Raw genomic sequence first — 25,452 nt, forward strand, 5'->3', positions numbered from 1 at the left:
GGTCCCCTTTCTTGAGAAGTATTAGCACTGTTTCCAGGGCTACTATCTTGAATTTTTTTTTTTTATCCATGTGAGAATTTACATCCCTCAAATCCAGGATGGGTCTCAGGTCTCCATCCTCCTTTGGAATAAAAACCACATGGGATGGATGGCATCCTTTCTCAGAAGGGACACTATTCCCTCTTGTAAAACTTGAGTAGGCTGGACGATCTTGGTAGGAGGGAGGGATGTAAATTCTATATCAAACCCTTTGTGGATCATAGTGTGTGGATGCCTCTATGTGTTAAAATAAAGTGGTGTTGAAACTTATGGCTGCTGTATGTGAGAGGCAAGTTCCTTAGATTTAGAGTGATGATGATGATATTGCTTCAAAGATGTCAGATTTCCAAACTTGTGAGATTGAGAAATTTGAGTTTGGTCATGCTCAAGAGATTCCAAAACTGAGCAAGCACCAGGGCATGGGGGAGAACCAAGGTACCCCCTTTAATAGTCTAGCTTATTGCCCCTGAACATTCCAGAGTGCTTAAAGAGCAGCATTGGAAAATGCCCATTCAGGACCTGCGTATAGCCCCTGCTAGAATTGGGACACTGCTGTGTAGTAGGATAGTATGTGTATGTGTGTGTGCGGGCTCTCAACTCCAGAAGAGATCCTTGGTATAGGTGGTTAGAATTGTCAGAACATTTACACAGTGGAGAGCTTCATTCCCATATGGTAGAAACCAAGTGAGGGGATGCCTCAGGAGAATACTGTTGAGAAGATTCGTGGCCTGTGATATCATTGTGGAGATTTCCAGCATAAATGATGTTTTTGAGGAGGGGTGTCTCACAATGGGGAATTTCATGTGTTGTACTGAATGACTCCAGCCTGGAGACTGAATGAAGCTAGGGGATAAAGCAGGTGGTTGATGTGACTCATCCTCAGGCAGACAAAATCATCCTGGAGAGTTTTGAAGGGATGGGTGGTTCTTGCTTGTGAGTCTAGAGGTGTCTGTATTGTTGATTTTGGGAGCATCTTAGAAGCATTAGATTTTTGATTTGACTTTTTTCTAGGAACCTGGTTGAAGTCATGAGTCTTTTCCCCTTTCTTTGGGGTAGGAACTAATAATATATTTGAAGCAGAAGCCAGCATTTCTCTTTAGAAGAGAAGGAACTTGAAGTCGAAGGATGTTCTGGAAGTGATGGTAGGTCTTTCACACTGATGGGAGGCAGCTGTGTTCCATTGGCTGGCTGTGAAGGTTGATCAATTGGGGTGGTTGTGGCAGACTGCAGGTGCAACAGTTCCATAATAGGGCATTTGGAGACTATGCTGGATACCAGTGAACTGATGTTTTCTGAGGTGACAAATTGACTTCCTGAAGGGATTTTTTCCCCCAAAGATGGGATCTTGAGATTGCCTATTTTTGATAGCAACTTTCATAATTTTTTTTTGCAAGGTTGTCAAGATTATGACTGGTGCCCTTCACTGAGGCAGTACAAGTACTTTGAGTGACTGTCAGTTAGAAGGATCTTATTTCCACAGATAGCACGCTTCTTTACGGCTTCTTGTTGAAGCCGTAAAGGTGGGAAGGCGCCTCAGAGGGAAAGGGGAGATCTCAAAGTAATGAACCTGCACAATGGGGAGACTGTTATAATGGCTCTCTTTGTAAAGCTCTGGAATGTTCCAAGGAGTTCCTGCACAGGTGCAGAAATTAACCATGTCTGTGATTCAAGGAGACCACAAAGAAGAAACTGCAGAATGAAAATCATGGAGGAAAAAATATGTCTATGTAGCCACACATCCAGAACCATAATATATCTTATGTTTACTGTTCTCCAAGCCAGAAAATCAGTCTTTAAAACAGCCAGGTTCAGCTGATGCTATATTTATGGTCATGTATTCACATAGAAGCTCTTCCCTGTGATTCAGATTTGCTCAGTGCAGAGCTGCTCAGTTTAAAGTAGCATAAAATAAAAAGTACAAAAAAACCCCTAACCTTTCTCAAAAGAAAAATTTTAAATGATATTGTACACCCATCGTATAGCTATATCCAATGTTGTTCCAAACAAAGCTTTTTGATCCAGCAAATACTTCTGTTAATGGGAGAAAGGTAATTTTTGCTAATTCATTGTTTTCTCCCATAGCCCCACATCTCTGACTCCCATTCTGTTCCAGAGGGTCCAGGGATGGGAAAGACTGCTTTCTTGGACTGCTTTCCTAGTACTCCGGGTGTTGCAATTTTTTTAAAAAAACACTTTCTCATTTCTGGGCTAACCCAATGTTCTCAAACAGATTCAGGGGCCACAGAAGGCCACAAAAGTAAGTAGAGTGATAGAAAATTTCCTTGCCATTTCCATTCCTATAAGTCGACAGAAAAACATTTGATTAACAGAATTATGGATAAAATCCAAAAGATAGAAACTCTTACGAAACATTTTTTTCTAATATTATAATGCTAACAGAAAAAATAAATGAGTCGAACCGAAATAGATTTAGAAATTATAATTCTTTTTGTGTAGATGAAATAAAATATATTCTTGTTAGTGACAAGCTGTTATGGTAAAATAAATGCCAGCATGTAAGTATGTGTTGATATATTTATTCTCACTTACATGGAGTTGTGATTTGTAAATATAAAATAATCATTATATGCCGTCAAGTCAATTCTGACTTATGGCAACCCTTTCCAGGGTTTTCTAGGTAGAGAATACATAGAAATATTTTTGCCATTCCCTTCTTCTTGGGACAGCCTGGGACTGTACGACTTGCCCAGGATGACTCTTCTTCTTGGAGACTTGGTGGGGAATCCAACTCCCAACCTCTGGCTCTGCAGCCAGATACCTATACAGCCATACAAACGTGATCAAATAGAGTTTACATTCAGTAACCTAAAACATTATTTGACTTTGAGTGTGAATAAAAGTACTAGTGCGGAAGGTTTACATAGCTTGTTAAAGCTAATTATTGCTAAGTGAGAAGGTGCTGGTTGGATCTTGGCTGTTTGTCCAGTAATGCATATGATCACACAGCCAAGATACACCCCTTCTTGTCATCCGTTAGCTGCAATTAGCCACTGAAAGTTATAGAAATCTTGTATGAACACCAATAGGATTCCAGTAAACAAGCACATTTGAGCTTCGATGTCTATTTATGCCCTGCAGCATCAAGTCTGATGACATGGGCTGAAGACCTAATGATGACTCACTCCAAATATTATCCAAACTTTTAACACACATATTATCTGGGTTGATAAAGCTGAAAGGGATTAAATTAGTAGAAAGGTGTCACTTATATTCTCAACAACTAAGTTGCTGACAGTTTGAATGCTTTTAGGACACATCACATATTTTTAGAACAAATCTTGGACATTACTCATAACTCCAAACAACCACAGAAAACATATCCTCTAAAACCATGAGTTCGCTGAATATTCCCTTGTCTCCAAAAGCCGTTTTACTGCACACCTGTCACCCTGTAGGCAGAATAGCCTCCATAATGGTTATGACATATTATCTGCAGGACTGCCACTCTGAGAGACATTCAGCTATGTTCCTCACAGCAAGCCCTGCCAGAACTGTCCTGTGTGTAGTATTAACCACATTTCCTTGATTCAAGTTATCTCCAGAAAGGTTTGTGAGACACCAGCAACCACATAAACTAAAAAGCAAAATGCGTGAAAGAGTTATGAAGCATCCAGAAGTGGATGTGAAATATCCAGCAGCAATCATGTAGCTAGTAAAGGAAGCTGCTTTCCCTAGATTCTAGCAGAATACTGTCAGGTGAAATGTAGTTTCAACAGCCGTCAACTACTGCCAAAAAGGAAAATGTTCTGCTAGATCTATGATAGAGGGAAATGACTTTTTCTTCCCTTCTAGCACATGCATCGAACTAAAACATCCTGGAGCAACATGGAAAGATCAGCCACCCAGTCATATCCTGTATTCTTCCTGTCATAGTCTTTTCCACCCACATTTAAATAAAAGTGACCAGCAGTTTAATCTAGATAAATTTTAGAGAAAGATAACAGAACATCCTCTGTATACAGTGAACCTTTCCCCTACCTGTAGTCATAATGTAGTAAACTGTTTACGTTTTTTGAAAAGCAAGAATCAATGCTCCATAAACAATTCCAGTACAGTACAATTCCTGTACAGTCTCCATTATACGGTTGGTGAGACTAAGGAATGGGTTGCACATGTCAACTGTCCTTGAAATCACTTCAACGTAGAACAAGAGCATACTAGAAAAAATTCTGTCCAGGACTCCAGACTCCCCAGTCGCTCTACTCTGGCTAAACAATCCCAGGACTGAGTCAACGATCAAGAAGTCATAGAATCAGCTGTCGCTGATCAAGAGCCATTTAATATTTTTGCTCATAACTCCTCCCCGCCATAGCCATCTGATTGATTCTGTTCCACTGTGTATTAAACAGAGAAAATACTAATGAGTAACTTACACTCTTTCAACCATCTTTCCTTTCTATTGCCTATAGTGTAGTCTTCCAGAAACCAGCAGAGAACATGTAGTGGTCTGCTCAGCATGGGGATGCTTGTGCCTGGTGAGCAGACCACTCAAACATAACCCAACAAATCACCACCACGTTTCAAAGAAACCTTTACAAGAGCTGCTCCTGTCGCCTAAGATGCTTGTGGTCTTCTCTGTACATCACGCATATGGATTCCTCATTTCGGATCTAATTTGTACTTTTCTAGAGCTACTTTTTGTGGAAAACCTCACCTTGCCCCGTCAGTCATGCTCCCGGCTATAAAGTGGTTGCCATCTTCCTGCTCAATTCCTCTCTGATTGCTGCAGCAGCCGCATTGCGCAGGGCAGTCTCTGTGGTCTCCACCTTCTGAAGAGACTGAGCTGAACATGGCTGTTTATTGTGTTATTCCCCTATTCCCTTCTCCTTTCTCTCTCTCTCTCTCCCCTTTTGTTTACATACTTTGCATTTTATTTTTCTTCATGGTGCATTTGCTTCAACAAAAAACACACACCAGAGGCTAGACCTTGAAGGCTCCGTTTAGAAAAAATGTCAATAGTTGTACACTGCTATCTTATGACAACTATTCATACAGATTTCTATGCTTTGGGGAGGGAAAGAAATCTGTATTGTTACATGCCACGATTGCCCAAATGTCACTAGAAAAGTTAGATGATACAATTCTTCCGCCTGCCGCCTTTAAGAACTCTCCTCTGAGAACAAGCTCTTCAGGCTACAAACAGCACTTCCTCAAAGTGGTCCTCCTTAGCTGTGCGTTTTCCGTCTGCTCTCAGTCAGCACCCACATTTACCATTTTACTCAGGGTATGGCCTTCTTCGTACTGGTATCAGTTCCAGCTTCTGACCTACCTCCTTGTTGGGAGTGATGGTGAGTGCTCCAGTACCCATGGATCAATTTTTATTAGGTGAAGTTTTACTGGGTGTGTCACTTATAACCTGCTGTGGCGAAGAAGAAGAGGTACAAGGAAGCAAAGGATTCAAATCAGGACAGAGATTCCTTGGCATCTCTCTGAGTCCCCAAATCAAACATGCCAACTCTGACATTGTTCCCAAGGTTTTCTGTGTCATCCTGCATGCTGGTTCTGATGAACGAGCAACAGCTCCTGGCTAGAATATGCCTGGAGTTCAATTCATTGGCTCACTGTCAGAAGAGGCAATCCATGAGAAATCTATTTCTTCTGCAAAAGCAACACTTTTAACTTAAAATTTACTCTTGCTCTCCATTGCCTAAGCAGCTCTTATCAATCTGCACAGTAGTTATCATGCTTATGTCCAGGGCTGTGTGATTCATGTTATTTATGGCTTTCACAACACACTTGGCTTTATGAGGAGGATGCCTCAAATCTCAACTCCCAAGGTACATGAAATATAGAGTGTTCAGGCAATGGGATGGTGATTATTAACACAGCTATCCTGAGGTGGACTACTATGATATGATCCCTGTGAGTCTTACTGTCATGTGCAATTTAGTAATTATTGTTTATTATTGTTATTTGCCTCAAGTCGCTCTCAATTTATGGGAACCCCATGAATGAGCAATCTCCGAAATGTCCTGTCCTCAACAGCTCTGTTCAGCTCTTGCAAACTCAAGCCTGTGACTTCTTTTAAAGAATCAATCCATTTCGTATTTGGGTCTTCATCCTTTCCTGCTGCCTTCAGCCTTTCTGAGCATTACTGTCTTTTCCAGAGAATCCTGTCTTCTCATGATGTGCCAAAACTAAGACAAGTGCAGTTTTGTTATTTTTGCCTTCAGAGATAATTCATACCTGATTTGATGCAGGACCCACTTGTTAGTCTTTCTACAATCTATGGTATCTGCAAATCTCTCCACCAACATCATATTTCAACTGAATCAATTTTCTTCCTGTCAATTTTCTTTACTGTCCATCTTTCACACCTGTACATGTTGATCAGAAATAAAAGAGTGTGGATGATCTTGGTCACAGTCTAAAGTGACACATCCTTACACTTGATCTTTTGTACTTCCATCATTGCTGCCTTTCCTAGTCCCTGTCTTCTTCTGATTTATTGGCCATAGTCTCCATTTGGATTGATGATTAAACCAAGGTATGCAATTTTTTTTAACAATTTCAATTTCTTCATTGTTGACATTAAACTTGTGTAATGCTTCACTAGCCATGATTTTCCCCCCTTAATGTTCAGCTGCAGGCCTGCTTTGGCACTTTCTTTTTTCAGTTTCACCAGAGTTGTTTAAAGTCATTGCTGCTTTTTGACAGTAAAATTGTGTCATCTGCGTATTTCAATTATTGCTCTTTCTTCCACCAATTTTCACTCCTCCTTTATCTGAATGTAGTCCAGGTTTCTGTTTCCAATGTTACCTGCCTTCTTAAAAGTGGCAAAAGTGTCCTGCTAGAATTCCTTCTTGACTCCATTAACAGCTAGAAGGCTGAAGAAAATAAGATAGAATATATTGAAAGGTGCTACTTTTCATTTCACAATCAAAAACTTAATTCTGACATTGATGAGGCTGTACAATGATGGACACCCAGAAAATGCGCATAGAAACAATGGACCAGGAAGAGAAAAAACTATACACAGCAGATTGCAAATTCAAAGTATCAAGAGCACATTTCCTCTAGGAGAATGCGGCTGCATCCCCCCCTTTAAAAAACAGCAACAACATTTCTTAGGTTTCAAAAGAAAATGGCTCACATTTTCCAAAATACAACATGTGAGCTATCCCTTTGCAAGACTCTAGGCCACATCCTCTTACTTTTTTATATTGGCATAGCACAAATGGTCTAACTTTTGGAGGCAATTTGCCGCCAAAGAAATCATTATCGATATTATCAGTTACATCCTGAGCTCTGTGACTCACTGTGCAACTGATCTTTTTTATTGTATTTTAAATGTTGTAAACCACCCAGAGACCTTTGAGTACTGTGGGCGGCATATAAGTGAAATAAATAAATAAAATGTCTGCAGTATTAACTTGGGGCAATCTGCCTGCAAAAGTTACACTATTTGCATTGTTATGCAAGAGGATTTGGGCCTCTGTGTACTACTGCCACAGAGCTCATTTCTCACTCAATGGCCACAAAAAAAACCTTTTGTGAGATTTTCAACTTCTGTCTCCCCATGTTTGCTCCCCTCTTTATAAAGGGAGCAGCAGCGTTGTTACCTTCTCATTTAGCATCAGCCAAATTGTCACCTTTTCATTCTGATGCTGCCTCAGCTTCATAAATGGTGACAATCGATGCTTGTTTTATCTGCTTGGAATCCCATTGCAATACACTGTTTGGATGTGCCGACAGAATGGTATCACAACATCAATGCACTTACATTCCTTGCCATCACAATTACTCTTGGGTCTTTCAACAGGAATTGGTAGACCATATTGACCAAGTTTCTTGGACAACACAATAATAATCTTCTGTAAAAAAATAGCAGTGGAGAATGCACAGGTATGATGAGGCTCAGCCTTGCGCTGCTGAATTGGTGCAGTCCCAGAAACATTTCTATTCAAGTTACTCATTTCCTTGGGGAAGATGACAACATTGTCAACCATATACAGTGCACAAATGCCAACTAATTTTCACTGTTGTCCATTGCCTCTTCTATTGGAGGGGCCAAAGAATCATCACTCTTTTACTTTCACATGGAAATGTCTAAAAGGGTCCACACTTCTGCAGTAAAGCAGGGTCTCACATGGGTTATTTGGGCAATGCATTCATGTTCCAGTAGGGAAAGTGGCTACTTCCCCCATATTCTCTCATTCATCAAGTCAATGCGATGCTTGTGATACCATGGTGGCCAAGATAACTATGGTTCATAACAATGCTCCTGTTGTTTCAATGCAAAAATGTTGAGATGTCGAAGGATCCCAGTCACATTATCATGAAACAGAACCAGCCACCAATCTACCATTCACAAACTTCACCTTTGGGAGGACACCAGAAGTTGCTTGGAGACGCTCATATAAAACTAAATTATCCAAATTCATGAGTTCCCCATCTTTGATAGAACTGACTCTGTTTGCTGTTTACTGAAGTACATTCTTCAGTCCTTATTGCTGTTCAAGTCTCCATTTTCCTCCATAACAAGTCCATGTGGTGACAATTTCAGCCTATCATTATCTTGTAGTTAGTTTCAGTCTGGGTTCTTGCCTGCAATGTTAAAAAGTTTTTCAAATGACTTATATCCTTTAGTGGCTCCACCAGTTTGATGGGTATTGCTCATCTCTGCATGACTGAGTGGAAACTCTTTGGATCTCTCACTTATGTGTTCTTAAAGCCAAGCTACCATCTTGACTGTAGTATCTTTGGTTAGCTAGCCCAGAGAATAAATCCTCACTACCTCACTTTTCATGCAGTTTAGCTTGTTCTGTATGCCATCATCTTCTCACTTAAGATCAGAACCACATGAGGTGGAATAGTTTTGTACCTAAATTTCTCCCAGGTATGCCTTTATATGTTCTGGATGTACACAGTGAACTTGCATTCTATGTTGATCAAAAGTGACTTTTCCATTGAAATTAAAGGCTGTTTGTGCGCTAACACTGACACTATAGAAGCTTCTATGTTTCTTTTCCTCATCTGCAAAAGTGGATAGCTAGGACTACTTGATTTTCCTCTTAAGTGACAAAACATTTATCTCCAGAACAATTCTTAGTACATTCCAAGTATGTGCCGACACCTTCTGCTTATCTGCAGAGCCCTTGTCTTTCCAGCCTGTGTTGTGCTGCGACATGGCTCAAATCTTTGACCTTCATTTAGATGTCCAGGTGTATAAGAATGCTACCTTTGGAAAGGCAGTACTTTCAACCCACCCTGCATGATACAATTGCCCTACGTCCAGGAAACCAACTTACTAAGCACATGTGTCCTGCATAGAGATGACAAGGAAGAAGAGGATGTTATATTTAGCTTTCACAGTTATTCTTCATCTGGTTGTCTGTGGCTTTATGAAAGCACTTTCCATTCCCCTAGAGGTCACTCTTCATTTTCTGATGTGTTGCCTTAATACTGTAGCAATCTGGGCATATTGAGAAAGTAGGTGGGAGCTCAGAAACATGAGTGTGTTGAACAGCATTCCATATAAAGTCCTGCCCAGGTACAAAATTTATACATATGTATGAATGCCCACCTGAAGAACTACATTACATGTAAGTGATATGTCCTTCCTACCTCATAGTCCCATCAGAATCTATTTGGATGGGATCACTGTGCCAAATGAAGGAATGATGACAAAGGCCTGGGTGAAGAGATGAGAATCAGCAGAGATCATTGTAAAGAATATTAGTTAATAGATGAATACACTTTCTTCCTTAAAGGTCTACCTCTATTCTTAACAGCACACAGGAAGGAAATAAGAATAGTCATATTTCTGCTGGGAGGATAGTTTTAGCAGCTAAACTTGAATGAAAATACATAATGTGATAATTCATAAGAGTATATTAAAGTGGTGATGCAGAACAGCAAAATGAGCTAGTTAGGTGGATTAGGGTAGGAAATCCAATGGGATGTGTGAACGATCTTGTTGAGGATCTAACCTATTTTAATCCATTTGTTGCAAAGAAGCATTTATCATGACATACAAAGTTTTCAGTTTTATCTTTGTTGTCTGAGGAGTACAGTCTTAGCTATGCAGAATTCAGAGAGAAACCTGTTTTAGGTAAAACATCCAATCAAATCCAGCCAATGCTTGACACCTAATTTCTTGCAAAGTTTGTGCTGGGTCTTCTTAGGGGCAAGCTTATCCACCCTTATCTACTCTGACAAGTGTGTACACATATGTGTCAAAAATCAAAGGTAACTGATCTCTTTTCCATAGTTGAGGATGTAGAGGTATTGCAGCCTATTAGTCTTACTTTGCCCTTTCCTATGGTGGTATATGAAAAATATATGGGCTGCTCGTGTCCCCACAAGATGAAGAAGTGGGATGTTTATATATGTGGATATTGCTCCTCACACATATCTATTTGTTTTTTAAAAGCTTGTGTCATAATATACCTTTTAGCCTTCAAAGTGTTAAGATTATTTGTTGTTTTTACAAAAGCAAAACGTGCTGCACTTTCTGGCCAGTTTACAATTTCTAATTATGCAGGCTACACATCTTTTTTTACTGACGGTTGCTCTCTTTGATGGGTGACTAATACATTTTGTTCTATTTTTATCTTCCCTCTTTTGAGTGCATTCATATGGAACTTGGTTTGTCATTTTTTATAGATTTTATAGCATTTAGTAGAGACTATGAATACTGTTGGCGACATCTTGTTAGAGATGATAATGTGTAGAATCAAGTGTCAACTACCTTTGTGCTCCTGGACAATCTTCTCTACTGTTGATTACTATTATTTCAGATGCTATAGCAGCAGAACCTGATCTTTGTGACCAGATCCTCCATTAAAATCAATTTTTTTAAAAAAATCAAAGAACAGTGCTTGTACTCAGTAGCACTTTTAGCACTGAGTAGTCTACAGTTAAAACTCAAAATCAAAGTTTACATTTAGCAGCATATAATTCATCACTCCTGAATTAATACAGATGAGCAGTGTTCTCTGGCTACTGAATGATTCTTGTGAAGATCAATAGATGGATCTGCCCACCTCTGCTGAGTAGCCTCTTTCTCTTGGTAGTTTTGTCCCCTGGGATGAGATGTTCCCCACCTAATGAATTCCCCTTGTTAAACCCACCTCAGATTTATTACAAAAGAGATCCAGTTTTCCCCCCCTGTGAGATTGTCAATACGAAAAATCTCCATCAATTTCTGTATTGGATTGGAAATTTGCTATACAAAACACTTATTATATGCTATTTCATGAACACTGTGTCATCAGATTAACAGAGGTCATGGGCATAGACCAAAACCATGTATTCTATTGTTCTAAAAGTAGTTTATCTTAACATGTTGATCTGGTTAAAGAAGACATTTGTGCTGCTCAGCAGGTAACAGCCTCCCTCTCTCTGCAAGGGGTGGACGGTCATTGTCACCCATTCCTCCCTGTCAGTTTCAGGGTAGGGCGTTTGGCTATAAAAACCCATTGGTTGCCCACCAATTAGTACAGTGTCTACATCTCATAATAGTAAAGCTAATGAAAGTATAGTAAAGTTCATTATATTATCTCTTATTACAGTGATTCCCTGAAATGAGACAGGGTCTTATATTAATTATTGCTCCAAAAACTGTATTAGGGCTTATTTTCAGGGGATGTTTTATTTTTGTCATGTACAACCATCTACCCTTATTTAAATGCAGTCATGTCATCTTCTGGTTGCTGCACAATGGTGAAGCGCGGGTTTTTACTTAACTGGGGCTTATTTTTGGGGGTAGGGCTTATATTACGAGCATCCTGAAAAATCATACTAGGGCTTACTGTATTTTCAGGTTAGGTCTTATTTTCAGTGGAACAGGGTACATAAAATCTACTGCACCAGTCAGAGATGTTTCTCTTTTGATAGATGGAAGCTTCAGATAAATTATGATCAAAAATGTTCATGGATGTTGCTCAAAATGTTGATAAAGGTATTTTTCTCCATTTCTAAAAAGCATTTGACTTAACAATGCTTCCAAAGGAGGAATCCTGGCACCATCAGTCAAAAAGCAAAAGGCAACTAGTCCCACATCTTCTATTTAATGGATTTTTAATGGGGAGTAAAAAAGAGGAAGGAAGTAGGATAAATATACAGGAGAGCTGAAAATGAAGGACAGTATTATCCAGACACTTTGTAAAATTCCATGAATGAGGCAGGGCAATTGCATGATATAAGTCTCAGGTGGAAGCACTCTTTTTAAAATCAAAAGGAATAAGCTATGTCCCGTTGTGTTTTACATAGTATAAATGAGATCTAGTGCTCATGTCGTACCTTTCTATTCAGGAGATACTAGAGAACATGGGCTGATTGGAGATGGCACCCAGGCAAAAATGCAATATCACACATTTTTTCCTGAGCAGTACTTTTTTTTCTTTAAAAAAAAAAGCACGCAAGCCATGTGCCAAGAATCAGGAAAAGATTGCCATTTGCTCTACTGCTTTTTGTTTGGTGTATGATTATATTTGCAGTGAAGAAAGAAGTACAGTCTCGCCTAATATCTACTGTTGTGGAAGGCCTGGCTAATCTGATTCAACAACTGCAAGTGGGCAAGTAATGTTGTGGAAGAAAGAGAGGAATTCTTTTTATGCAAAACCCAGCTTTGGCAGAGGGAGTATTCGAAAAATTAGCTGGTGCATTCTGAAAAACAACTTTCCCATCCCCACCATCACACATAAACGAATACCCTAGAACAGATGGAAAATGGAAAGAACTTCTTAGCCATCTAGCACAGAGGGGGGGATATACAGCAAGGAATCTTGTAGCATCTTAAAGATAAGCAGTTGTACAATACAATTCTGTGCATGCAGACTCGGATGTAATAGGGTCTATTTCCAGCATGTCCAGGCAAAGGGGAGTACACCCCATACAACATGGAAGGATTTAATTCTTGTGCATACATATGCTTGTCCTATTATTGTAGCGTGAGATTTCATGAACTAGAGCCCATGTCATTGGATTCACAAAGGCACACATGTGCGCGCGCACGCACGCACGCACGCACTCACACACACACAGAATGAAGGGACACACATACATATTCCCACATACATAACCATTATAGATCCATCTGATGAAGAGGGCTTTAGTTCACAAAATCTTTAAGATCCTGCAGGAGGGTGCAGTTGATCACCTGAAGGGTTATTCATAAGAGGAGGAGGATCTGGCTGACGGAGCAATTGGCTTCTGGTGACCATAACCAAAGGAGAATAGCAGCAGAATCAAGGAAAGGTTAGAAGAACCATTTGGAATACCTGTTATAGCTCGTGACATGGAGCTATTCTTCCAGTAAGTGCCGTCAGCCAAACAAAACAAAAACTTCATGTGGCCCGAAAAGTTCCCTTGGCCACATCATATAGTATGCGCCCATGAGAATGACAACCAAAAACTCACCCTGCCATTGCACAAGACCAGAGCTTGGAAACACTATTCTTTGGACCACTATGATTTCCCACAGTTCCTGGGCCAGTGCTATTTCCAAGCTCTGCTCTAGAGTACAATGAAAACTGTTTTGGGGCCACTGAAATCAACATGGCAGACAATAGAGGCTGGAGTGGAAAATGAGAGTAGAAGCAGTGGGGAGGAAGGTACAATGAGACAGTGAATGAAGAGAAAGCCTAATGAAGACAAGATGAGAAATGGGCTGAAGGGAAAGATTTTTGCTTTGCAACATTTAATGCGGCAGAAGCAACTGGAAAGGAGGGTCATGATATGGGAATGGCAAATAGGGAGGGAGACAGGGAGGAACGCATGAGGATAGACAGACAAAGAGTTGGCAGATTGCTACTCTGAGGAACCCCAGGGGAGAAAACCGGAGGTGGCGAGCGCGCAGAGCCAGGAGCCCAGGCTGCAGTACATACACTGAGATTATTCCCTCGCGGTCGCGCCTTCCTCCTCTGTCGCAGCCATACAAGACGGTGCACACAGAAACGGGAAAGAGAGAGAGAGAAGGAAATAAATATAAAGGCAACGGGAAATATAGGGCCAAGGGGGAGGGGGGGGGAGGAACCAGAATGTGGAAAGGGGTTGAGGGGGAGGAGTGTAAGGAGAGAACAATCAGGTTAATGTTGCTCATTTATGCACAGGACCAGTCCAGCCGGGTGCTGGACACCCATCTCTAAAAAAGGGTGTTTCCTGAAAACCCAGATAGCCAAAAACAGACACCACAAAAGGATAGATATTTCTCAGAACGGATGAGCTGAGCAGCAGCAGAGACAACAGCAAGCCCCCCCACTTTCCCCCAAACATGCGGCAACAAGCCCCAGCCACTATAAACCTCAGCCACAATTAAAAGCTGCAACACTCTGCACAGTCCAAACCAGGACAGTCACCTTTGCACACATAGCCACGCTTACTGATTTTCTAGACTCCCCCCCCCCCCCAAACATCTCCTCTGCTCTACTTGCCAGTCCAGCTTGGGAGAGGCAGAGTAAAACAGACATCATGTCAGGCAAGGCAAAACAGCAGAGAAAGCCCACAGCAGGATATAGTCAGTGGAGAAGCAGAGAAGGCCTGTAAACATGAATGTACCTACAGTGTTGGGAATTTCAGCATAGGCTATAGGGACAGATCTCATTGATTTGTATGGAAGCAGCATCTGGAAAAGTATTTGTATGCTGAGTCTGAAGTTCAGTGTGTAGTGTTTTTAGTACTGATGGGTGGGTTGTTTTGGCAGAAAGACAGCAAAGCTTATGAATAGCTGTGCTGCCTCTTCTATTTTGTAAGTGAGGTTGACCAGCACTGTTTCCATGGACATTTCTCTTTTAATCAAAGAACCATGTAGTTCAAGAAGTGTTCACTGAAATGGGTTCATTCAGTACCTTGACTAATCTGTTGTCTCCAACTGATACATAAACTGGCTCTCCTATCTGAGGCCGTGGTCACACCAGCAAAAGATCTCCGTGTTTTCTAATGTTCTTTACACCCTGAGCAGTTGCAGGCTGTAGTCAAGTGACAATATCCTGGGGTGTGCATTCCTATGTATTTTTGAATTACCGTAATATTTCCCTAAAATTGAAGTGATATGACCTGCTGCACTTTGGTACTGGAATATTTCCCTCTAGGTTGTTCATGTTTCTGGACACACACACCCCTTTAAAAAAAAGTTTAGTTACATCAGTATTTTGGCAACATTTCATCAGTGGGTACAAGTTTCTCTGCTGCATTCGTGCCTCTTGCAGCAGAGAAACTCATAGTCGGGCTTTGTTCTCATTGTAGTTCTATCACGAGATCCCCAAGAGGAAAACATAAAAGGGCTCAGGGGAAGGAGCACCACCTGGTGGAAGGATCTGCAAATAAGTGAAGCACAGAGGCTGGTGACACAAGTTTTCCAATACATTGACACTCCACTTGCTAAAAAATTTAAAAAAGATTAAAGGGACATACAGGCAAACAATATCACTGGCAGAAGCCACACTGAGTAGCTTGCTAGAAAAAGTATTGGTACAGTCGTGCACACAGAACATCACTGTAAAACTATTGTGTGATAAATCCCACAACAAAAAAGTAGAAGCCTCCTGGCAGGTGTGATTTGATCTGGAAACAGCATGGAGGCAAATAAAAAGATTCTATAATGGCCATGTGTCATCTGACTGCACACACAAAATATCAAAGAAAGTAAGGAAGAACTGGGAAACATTTTGCTGGGGTAACCATGGCCTGAGTGACATGAATCACCATTTGCCTCACAGAGAGGAATGGGACATCACATTAGTGCAAGCTGGCTGAAAGAAGATATGTGTCACCAAAAAAGAGGAAAAAATAGGACAGAGATTTGCATGTGCTAATTTTATACATAGATATAGAAATTATCATAACTGAAACAGAAATACTGTACAATATAGCTTGCCATAGTGGGAAAGACTGTAGACCTCTAGGCCTGCTCACCCTACTATCTCAGAGTTTTAACTTATAATGGGTAACTTTCCATCTCCTGTTCTCCCTTTATGTGCTTTTATCCTCCTTAAAGAAGCCTTTCAAATACAGGAAGCCTTCAACAGAGGAACCGTCCGCTGCAAAGCAGAATACATGGCCACCCTACACCTATATCAATCTGTGTACTGGGATGAGAGGGGGACAGAAAAAGAATTAAAGAAGGAAGTTGTCTCAGGTGGTCATATTGGTATCTTTTAACCCTTTAACAGGTAGTGGCATTTTAAAAAGCGCTTCCTATTTCAATGCTCCCAGCAGGTTAATTTCTGGAAGTATCATCATGAACAATCTTATAATAGTGTTTGCTGAATACCTGCAAAATGATGGCTCTCAGATTAGCAGAAAACTTCCTCCCCTCCCTTGGATCAGAAAAGCATCACATTCCCTCCAACTGCCCTAGCAATTCTTGCCCAGCAACCTCAACCTTTATATAGCTCAGTCCTAAATGCTGTTGCCTCCCATTATTGGGGGTTTTATGTGAAAGCAACGGGAGTCTGCCAGCCACAGAACTTCAGGCTGTTTCTGTCTCTGGACTGGGGACGATTACATGTAAGTGGGCTTTAAAACTGCCTTTAAGCTATGACAAAATTAATGCATTTCCATCCAGTCTAAATCACCTCAGGTGCTTTAAAGGGACATTGTTAAATCTTGCCAGAGATGGGGAGAATAGCTGTCCTCATCATCTTCGGAACATTTTAAAATGGTTTAAAAACATCATTTAAAAAAAATCCAGCAAGAATGCACCCTTATATTTCTTGGACGAGCTACATGATGTTATTTTCCTAAAAATGAAGTTGTGTGATGCAATGTCTGGGTTTTCTTATCATTTTTTTCCACGAGTGATTACATTACAGTGGGCACCTGCTGCAGGTCCAGCCACAAGTGGATGGAAGAAAAGCATCTCCCACGGTTACCTGTGGCCCTCACAGGACCCCTTTCAGAAACAATTTCATCTAGCAAATACATAAAGAAATTTGTATACAAATGTATACAGATGTATAAAATGTATACAGAAAATGTATACTGGTTACTCTTGTAACTAATGAGGGTGGGGGAGAATTCATAAACAGAGCCCAAATGTTTGGACTATTTGGACTGAAAAGCTGGGTAAAATATTTATATAATTAGCAACAAGAAAGTGACAAGGATGCAAAACTTTTTTCATGTCATGACAGTTCTCCTCCAATCTCCAGAAAATTACAATAGCCACTTTCCATATAATGTTTCCATGTCAATTGTCATGGGACCACTTCAAAATGTCATGTCATTGGAATCAAATGACAAGCCAACTCTCAGCTACACTGTTTGATCTTGAAATCTGCCTCTCAGGAGGACTCTGCTTGTAAGGACTGGCAACTCCGTTTTGTGTAGAAAGACCAAACCAACAGCAAAAAACAAAAGCCCTCCAACAGAAATCAGAACTCATCCCAGCCAGTCAAGGGACAGGATTGTCCTAGAGACATTGTCTCTTTCTGTCACTTCTCTAGCTTGCATCTGGACTCAAATATTCAAATATATAATAGATCTGGAGAAATAAATCAGAAGACTATGGGCATGACTACATGCACATTTAGCCTGCTGTTTGGCCTGCTGCAGGGATGGGCTGGTCTGCTTCTAAAGCTGGCGATCAGACAATATCTTTGCCAGCCTATCCTTACACTTTTCTGTCAGAGACGTTTACATTTTTGGTGCAGGTAGGCCTGCTCAATTTTGGTTTGTTTCCAGTGTCTGCAATTGCTGGAAAAGAACCCAAGTGAGTCTTCTGCTGTCAATTTTAATCCCTCTTTAAATCTGCTTAAGAAGACAGTCACTTGGAGGAACAGAGAAAGTACAAACTTTTACATTGCATTAAGGCACTGCAGATGTGCTGCTTCATATATAATAGGCAGGTTCCCGTTTTCTTTTTATAAATGAAGCAGTGTCGTCGTCGTTTAGTCGTTTCCGACTCTTCGTGAAACGAAGCAGCACAGTGCCTTAATACAATGACAGACTGATGGAGGGCCAGAACAAGTTATGTCATATGCAGAATTTGCAGTTAAGTACAGGGGTGTGTGTATGGGGTGGCAGTTAGATCAGGTGGTAGAATAGAAAAAACACCTGGCTTCTTCTGGGAAACTCTTCTTATACTATGCCCCATCACCAGGTTAAGGGCAGAAGCACAGGAAGCTGTTAGCTGGATATGGCCTGACGGTAAATTTTGTATGGAAATGAATGGTAGGAAAACAGATGCATATTTTTGGTGAGATTGGCATCATCATAACAGCACTGTGACAAGACACCTACTGTAAGTGCATGTATATGTTATGGGACTAGAAGCTCTAAATCTGAGCAAGGTGAAGTATAGTGAGTTTGGTGGTTATCACAAAGTATAAATTACTTCGTTTAAAATGCAATGACTTGTGCTGGGATCAGTAACCATCTGCCCTCCAGATGTCTTAGACTACAACTGTAACAGTCCCCGACCTTTGGCCATGCTGGCTCAGGTATGTAGGAGGTGAGATCCAAAACAGCTGGAGAACACTGGCTTGCCTGCTCTAATCTGAAGGAAGAAAGAAGGTTAGAGACAGGTCTGTTTTCTGCTTAGACAGATGGCCTGCAATGGGACAAGAGAACGGAGATAAAATGGCAACTTCAAGGGAGGTGGCCATTTCTCCCACAGCCACATCACACATTTCCCCCCCCTCAGAAAAGTCTGAAATAAGGATAGAGAGGGAAGGCTCTAGAAGGTCCTAGCTTGTCTTTACTTTGGGCAGTAACTCTGTAGGATCTAGCAGCTTCACCCTATCCTCAACTTACTGTGTTGCTTTGAGGTTTGATAATCAGATGCAGAGTTTGTACAAAAAGAATAGAGGAGCAGCCTGCATCATTTCCTCCTTTCCCCCCACAAATGCCTTCTCCTTCTTTCTCTCTTTTAATGTCATGACTACAGGTCTGCTGAAAGCAACACTCCTTACTGCATCCAGAATCTCCCTCCACAAGTTGACTGAAGGGAAGTTATATCAAGAAGGCTGTTCACTAAGTCTCATCAGTCCAAGGCCAAGCAAACAAGCAGAGCAGGCAAGTATCTGGCAGTGAGTAAAAAGCCCAAGATGTCTTAAAGCTGTAGTGATGGCTAATTTTAGGGGCAAATATGCTACCACAAATCAGACCAAAAGCATAAGACTTCAACTGCATTCTTTCCAGTGTGTAATAAGAGATTTCCAATGCCTCGGAGTGGTTTTCCCTAAAGAGTTGATCAAAGAGTTGGCAGCAAAATATCATGGCAGAATGAGGCAGGGGTATTGGTCAGATTCTATGACACAATGATGCCCAGGGGCCCTCCATCTTCTATCCAGATATGCCACAAAGTCCTGTTGTCTATGCCATAGGCTGACCACTTACAATAACACAGAAAAGCTATGGTTTCAAGCTTTTTGCTTTAACAAATCCTTTTCACATTGAGTCTTCTGACAAGTATGCCTTATATGTTGCACAGGATTCTTGACGGGGAGGAGGGGGCATCCAGTAGGAGCACACGGTTTATGTAAGACACCTGCCGGTCTAGTTGGGCATCTTCACTCTGGCTCTCCATGAGCCTAGAGTGTATCCTAGGGCCCCCCCTGAAGGCCTGCATTGGAAGGGAAGAAGAGTCACAGCCAGAAGTGGAAAAAGTTATTTTGAGGTGACTACAATTCAATGCTGGTTAGGGAATTCTGGGAGGTGTAGTCCAAGAATGGAATGTTTCTCACCTCTGATCATGGTGGATGAGCAGCCTTTCAAGATTGGGCAAGCGGTCGCCAGAATCCTACAGAACATCACTGCTTTAGAGTAATAAGTAGTACCCAATACTGAATCAAATAGCTAATCTCTTGCCAAGATTTACTGACAATGTGAAATTGATGACAATAGGGTGCCTTCCTCTGGGCACACACAAGACCAGTGGGCCCACTATGGTAGCTTCTCCAGTGAGCTTTCCAGGACACCTAAAGTTGGTGGCAAATGAGCATATAAAGTCAGTTTGTTCAACTTACTTTCAGTGTTTTGCAACAGCTGCAATTTTCAACAAGCTGTGAGTGCTGAGAGCCTTGCAGGCTAAAATTTACATCCTGTTAGAAAGAACTAGTAGGCACAATTATGCAACAAATGCTGCTGATATGTTTGTTTTGTACAGCTTCTTCCTGTCACATTATGCTCAAGTTCTCACTTGCACACATGTACACAGACAAACAAATATGCTTAGCCTGTTGCTATGGCAATAAATGCTGCTATACAGCGGAGCATGCTAAGAGCGACTGCTGCTTGGCACATGCTTAGCAAACAGAACTCAGTACCCCCAAGCCCACTACCCACTCCACACAGCTCACTTTGCACAACACTGGCAACTGGGACTCCATCTTGCTGTCCTTGAAAGACTGCAGCTATCAAGCATGCTTCATGCTAGACCAGGAAGCAAACACTGCTATCTGGATGGTAGCTGCACAAAGACATGACCTTTGTTTTGACAGTAACTGTGTTGCAACAGGTCTTAGAAGGGTAGCCATCAAATGCCACTTAGCCTTTCAGTTCTCCCATTCTCCACTGACAGAAGCAAAGAGTGGAGAAAATAGCTGGCATAACAAAACCAGCAGTCCCTGGGCCAATAGCACAATAATTTATTCCTGTAAAATCCACAAGTTAGTAGAGATTGAGCCTCAAAAGCAAGGCCACAGAAGGAAACAAGGGTTGATTGTCCCTGAAGCACCATCATGTGATTGCAGCAGGGCAGGGACAAGTATTGCCTAGAAAAGTCTGAAATAAGGAGCTGTTTAGGGTTCAAACATTCTTTAACTTTGAATCAATATGTGGAACCCTGAAACCAGCATTGAGATACCTCCTTGGAGTGTGTGTGTCTGAAAGTAAAGATTACTGCTACCTCCAGGAGCCAGAGAATGCAGGGAAAGGGAAGTCATCCCTACCTTCAAGTTCACAAATGGGTCACATAAAAGCAACAACTCCTCACCTGGTTTTCAGCAGGCAGTCGTGGCATGGAAGCAGCCCGTCCATGACCTTCCATGGGCAGGTACTGGTCACTGTCTGAGTAGCCATCTTTTGACATTTCCCGCATCTCTACAGACTGTATTAAGGAGACAATGAGGTCAGGACACACGGGTCAGAGACAAATGGGAATACTTTACATATACCCTGTTTCCCCGAAAATAAGACCTAACCTGAAAATAAGCCCCAGCATGATTTTTCGGGATGCTCGTAATATAAGCCCTACCCCCAAAATAAGTCCTAGTTAAGTGAGACCCTGCCCTCCACCATGGTGCAGCAACCAGAAGAAGATGGCAGGACTATATTTGAATAAATGTAGATTGTTGTACATGATAAAAATAAAACATCCCCTGAAAATAAGCCCTAATGTGTTTTTGGAGCAAAAATTAATATAAGACACTGTCTTATTTTTGGAGAAACAGGGTAGAGGACATGGATGGATGTGAACTTGGACAAAGTCTCAACTTCATTTAAGGGCAGGAAATCTGTGGCCCTCTAGATGCTGAACTACTGCTCTCATAACTTTTCACCATTTGCAATGTTGGCTCAGGCTCAGGGAAGTTGCAGTCTAATAGTATCTGGAGGGTCATGGTGTGCTCATCCCTCTCTAAATTTAGGAAGAGTTAGACCCAAGAGATTCCAAGATCCTGCAAAGTTCTCAGGACACAGAAGTAACATACTGTACTGGCTAGAGACACATTTTTCTACTTCTTCCTCTGCTACTAGCACATGTAAAAGCACCACAAGGAAAGGAGAGGATATGATGGAGTTATAGATGCTGCCTGCTCTCTTCCTGGAAAAATCACTTCTATCTTCCTAATACATAGTCTGGGAGTCAAATAACAGAAGGAGTGGGAAATTCATCACTAACTTCTATTTCTAATTAAATTAATTAACACACATTCACACACTCAAATGTAACTTTGGTAAGTGCTGGCCAATAATCTCGATGTTTTAAAAACAACTGAATCCTATAATCAAGCATATCAGTAACAGAATATAAAAAGGAGGGATGGCTAGTGAATTGTTGTGAATTGTTGGTCTGCAGTATCACTGAAACACAACATGCATACAGATGTTACTGTATCAAGATCAGCTGCTACTGCTAAATGGAGCAGATCATTAACATATGGCCCTTTGTGGGGAGGAATGAATGCAGTGGGCCAAATGGAGGACAACATTCACTGTACATTATCCCGAAGCTATTTTGGACCCCACAGAAAATCCAGCACACCTGTGTGGAACGAAGTAGCAGACTGTGACTGCACATAGCAGGATGCATTTGCCCCATTATCTTCATACACTTCTATGTGCAGAGTTCTGAGCACCACTACAGTTATGCATTTTTTTACATTGGATCTTTTGAGAAACTCCCAGGGATAATGAATATCAAATTCATATTTCCTGAAGTTACTAAATAGGAACTCTCATAATTTTGATAGTGGCAGTAAGATGTTGATGCTATGAGTTCCATTTTTTTTAAAAAATGAATTTACATTACTTCTATTACTCTGGTTTTCATTCTCGATTTGATTTATATTGATTTTATCATCGCCTTGTTATTTCCCCATCTTTACTCATAAGAGCTCAGGGCAACTACCAATCTACATGATCAAGCCAGCAGGGTGGGAAAGCAAGATAAGCATAAAAAGGTAAAGGTAAAGGTTCCCCTTGACAATTTTTGTCCAGTCGTGTTCGACTCTAGGGGGCGGTGCTCATCCCTGTTTCCAAGCCATAAAGCCAGCGTTTGTCCGAAGACAATCTTCCATGGTCACATGGCCAGTGCGACTTAGACACGGAACGCTGTTACCTTCCCACCGAGGTGGTACCTATTTATCTACTTGCATTTGCATGCTTTCGAACCACTAGGATGGCAGGAGCTGGGACAAGCGACGGGTGCTCACTCCGTCACGTGGATTCGATCTTACGACTGCTTGGTCTTCTGACCCTGCAGCACAGAGGCTTCTGCGGTTTAGCCCAAAGCGCCACCACGTCCCATACACAGGCTTAATTCTGTTTATGACATGGGGTCTTGCGACTGTTCCACCACAAACACAGTAAGAAACTCAGCTCAAATGTCCTAAAATCTGGGCCTTCATTTTCAGTTCATATTATCATAACCTACATCCTCATCTATTTCGTCCTATGGACTGTGCCTTGCTTAGCAGTGTGCTAGTGATTCTGGATCTGGGTTTATGATGTCTGATCAAAGTGAGAGGTTGTGCATTATAACAGACTAAAAAGGTTAAGAAAAACCAGAACTCATGTAGCACCCTTGATACAAGCTAGTTTTTATTTTTCATAAGCTTTCATGTATCCAAGCATTCCATTTCAGATTAATGGATGGCTGTGTCTTGGGGGGGTGGATTTAAAAATGTTGGCAGGGAGAGTATGTGAGGGCAGAACAATAATTGGAAGTTTTGGTCCTAGATGAAGAAGCTCTTTAACAGACAACAGGCTGCAATTAATTCCATCACAATGATGGTGATTATGGTCCAGCTGCATGAAAAAAGACCCAAATGATTGGATTAGTACATATAAGTACACAGAAACACTATATTTGCTAACACCTAGAGAGAGTATACTGAATTTTTCTGATGTGTTCTTACTCAGAGGCTTCCTGCTGTTCGGATGCTGGAAAGCTGCCTGACTTCAGTCTTAGAATGGACCAGGGCTAACAAGCAAAAACAAAATCCAGATAAGAGGGAGATCTTGTTCCGGGGGGGCGGGGGCATTCAGACAGGTTGGATGGATGGCACTGTCCTCCTGTTTAGGGATCAAGTATGTAATCTGGACCCAGCATTGTCTCAGGATTCTAGATTGCAGCTGTGTCCAGAGCCGCCTTCAATCAATTTAGGCTTATTGCCCAACTCCACCCTTACCTAGACAAGGGAGCCCTCAGGACCTTTGATGCAGGCACTGGTCATCTCCCAGATCAGCTGCTGTAATGCTCTCCATGTGGGGCTTCCCTTGGGGCTGATCTGGAGACTACAGCACACCCAGAAGGCAGCAGCCAGACTAGTGGCTGGCGTGAACATGTTTGATCACATTTCCCCAGTGCTCGTTTGCCTCCACTGGTTACCGGTTGTGTCCATGATGAGGTTCAAGATATTGATGTTCACAGACTGTATAAAGCCATCCATGGTTTGGGACCACAATACTTGTCAGAGCATCTTTCCCCAAGGTTAAGTACTCACGTTAGCAGATCCTCCCAGGCCATGCTCTTCTGGGTGGCCACTCTGAAGGGAGGCCAGGAAATCAGCCACAAGGGGCCAGGCTTTCTTCGAAGTGGTACCTACACTTTGGAACCGGTGGAGCTGTGCCCGGCCTCCTCCTTCCGAACATCCAAAAGCTTCTTTCTGAAGACTTTCTTTAAAGAGAAGCCTTTCTGTACACTCTAGTCTGACTTTATGCATCCTGTCCTGCCCCCATGTTTAGAAAATATGCCTCTTCTATTATTATTTGTTTTATTTGTTTCAGATTTGATTTTAATCTGTTCTAGATGTTTTACTATTATGTTGCAAACTGTCCACATTACTGCTATGCATTAACGGGGCGGTAAATGAATGAATGAATGAATGAATGAATGAATGAATGAATGAATGAATGAATGAATGAATGAATGAATGAATGAATGAATGAAATAAGGCAGGCAGGCAGGCAAGCAAGTTCATGAAAAATAAAAACTAATTGGTCTCAAAGGCGCTACAAGACTTTTGGTTGCTCTTGTGCTACAATAGACCAATATGTCTGCTAGCTAGATTACCTTTTAAACAGATTATAGGATGGTGATTAGGGCAGGGAAAGAAGAAGGAAATAGACAGATGCAAAAAAGCTAATCCCAAGACCTTGCTGGTACACAAACCACCTGGGAATTGGTCCGGCTGTTGGGTATCTCCTCTGGACGCCCGCGCTCTGGACTCCAGGTTCCTGTTTTCTGAAACATTTCCTGTGCTCGCTGTGTGACCCATGACTCACTCTGTTTCATCCTTCCTTCTTCCATACTCCTGGAGGTAGACAAAAACATTTGACTACAATGAGATCCTGTGCTGAAAAGAGGACTGGATAGATACTCTCTAATCTGTGCAGCCACTACAAAAATTACAGATATTTCACACAAAGAATCATTACAGGAATTGGAGAAGGGAAGGCTGCTACACTGTTAACTAAGAAAACTTTCTGCTATTCCAACCCCTAGCATTCTCCACTAAAATAAACTGTACTGAGAAGTTGTGGTTCAAGGGGCTCTTATGCTTGCAAGGCCCACAGTAGGGAATTACTTGATACACTCAGTCAAGTCAGAATATGCAGGTTGACTTATGAAACATAAGAGACACTGATTTCTTCTTATGCGAACTATCCCCCTTTTAATCAGGAGAGTAATACAAAAATATCTAAAGTAAAACAATATTTTAGATGCACACATACACATACACATACACACACACACACACGTATATTGTGGAATCATTCAGG

The 25,452-nt window shown here is 41.4% G+C and overlaps 1 protein-coding gene across 9 annotated transcripts in view; it reads right to left on the minus strand.

Moving 5' to 3' along the window:
• The window catches only part of CACNA1A (calcium voltage-gated channel subunit alpha1 A), a 355,947-nt gene that overhangs the window by 21,742 nt on the left and 308,753 nt on the right, over positions 1-25,452 (minus strand). For 7 of the 9 annotated variants that reach the window (XM_078385849.1, XM_078385848.1, XM_072990312.2 and 4 more), the window contains 3 exons: positions 24,845-24,983; positions 20,942-21,055; positions 13,893-13,928 (listed from right to left, as the gene is read on the minus strand). In XM_078385849.1, the coding sequence (XP_078241975.1) occupies positions 13,893-13,928; positions 20,942-21,055; positions 24,845-24,983 (289 nt within the window). The remainder of the gene's footprint in view (positions 1-13,892; positions 13,929-20,941; positions 21,056-24,844; positions 24,984-25,452) is intronic. The other 2 variants (XM_078385850.1, XM_078385851.1) reach the window with 1 other exon arrangement.

The sequence above is a fragment of the Pogona vitticeps genome, chromosome 2, assembly GCF_051106095.1.
Source record: "Pogona vitticeps strain Pit_001003342236 chromosome 2, PviZW2.1, whole genome shotgun sequence".
Taxonomy (NCBI): domain Eukaryota; kingdom Metazoa; phylum Chordata; class Lepidosauria; order Squamata; family Agamidae; genus Pogona; species Pogona vitticeps.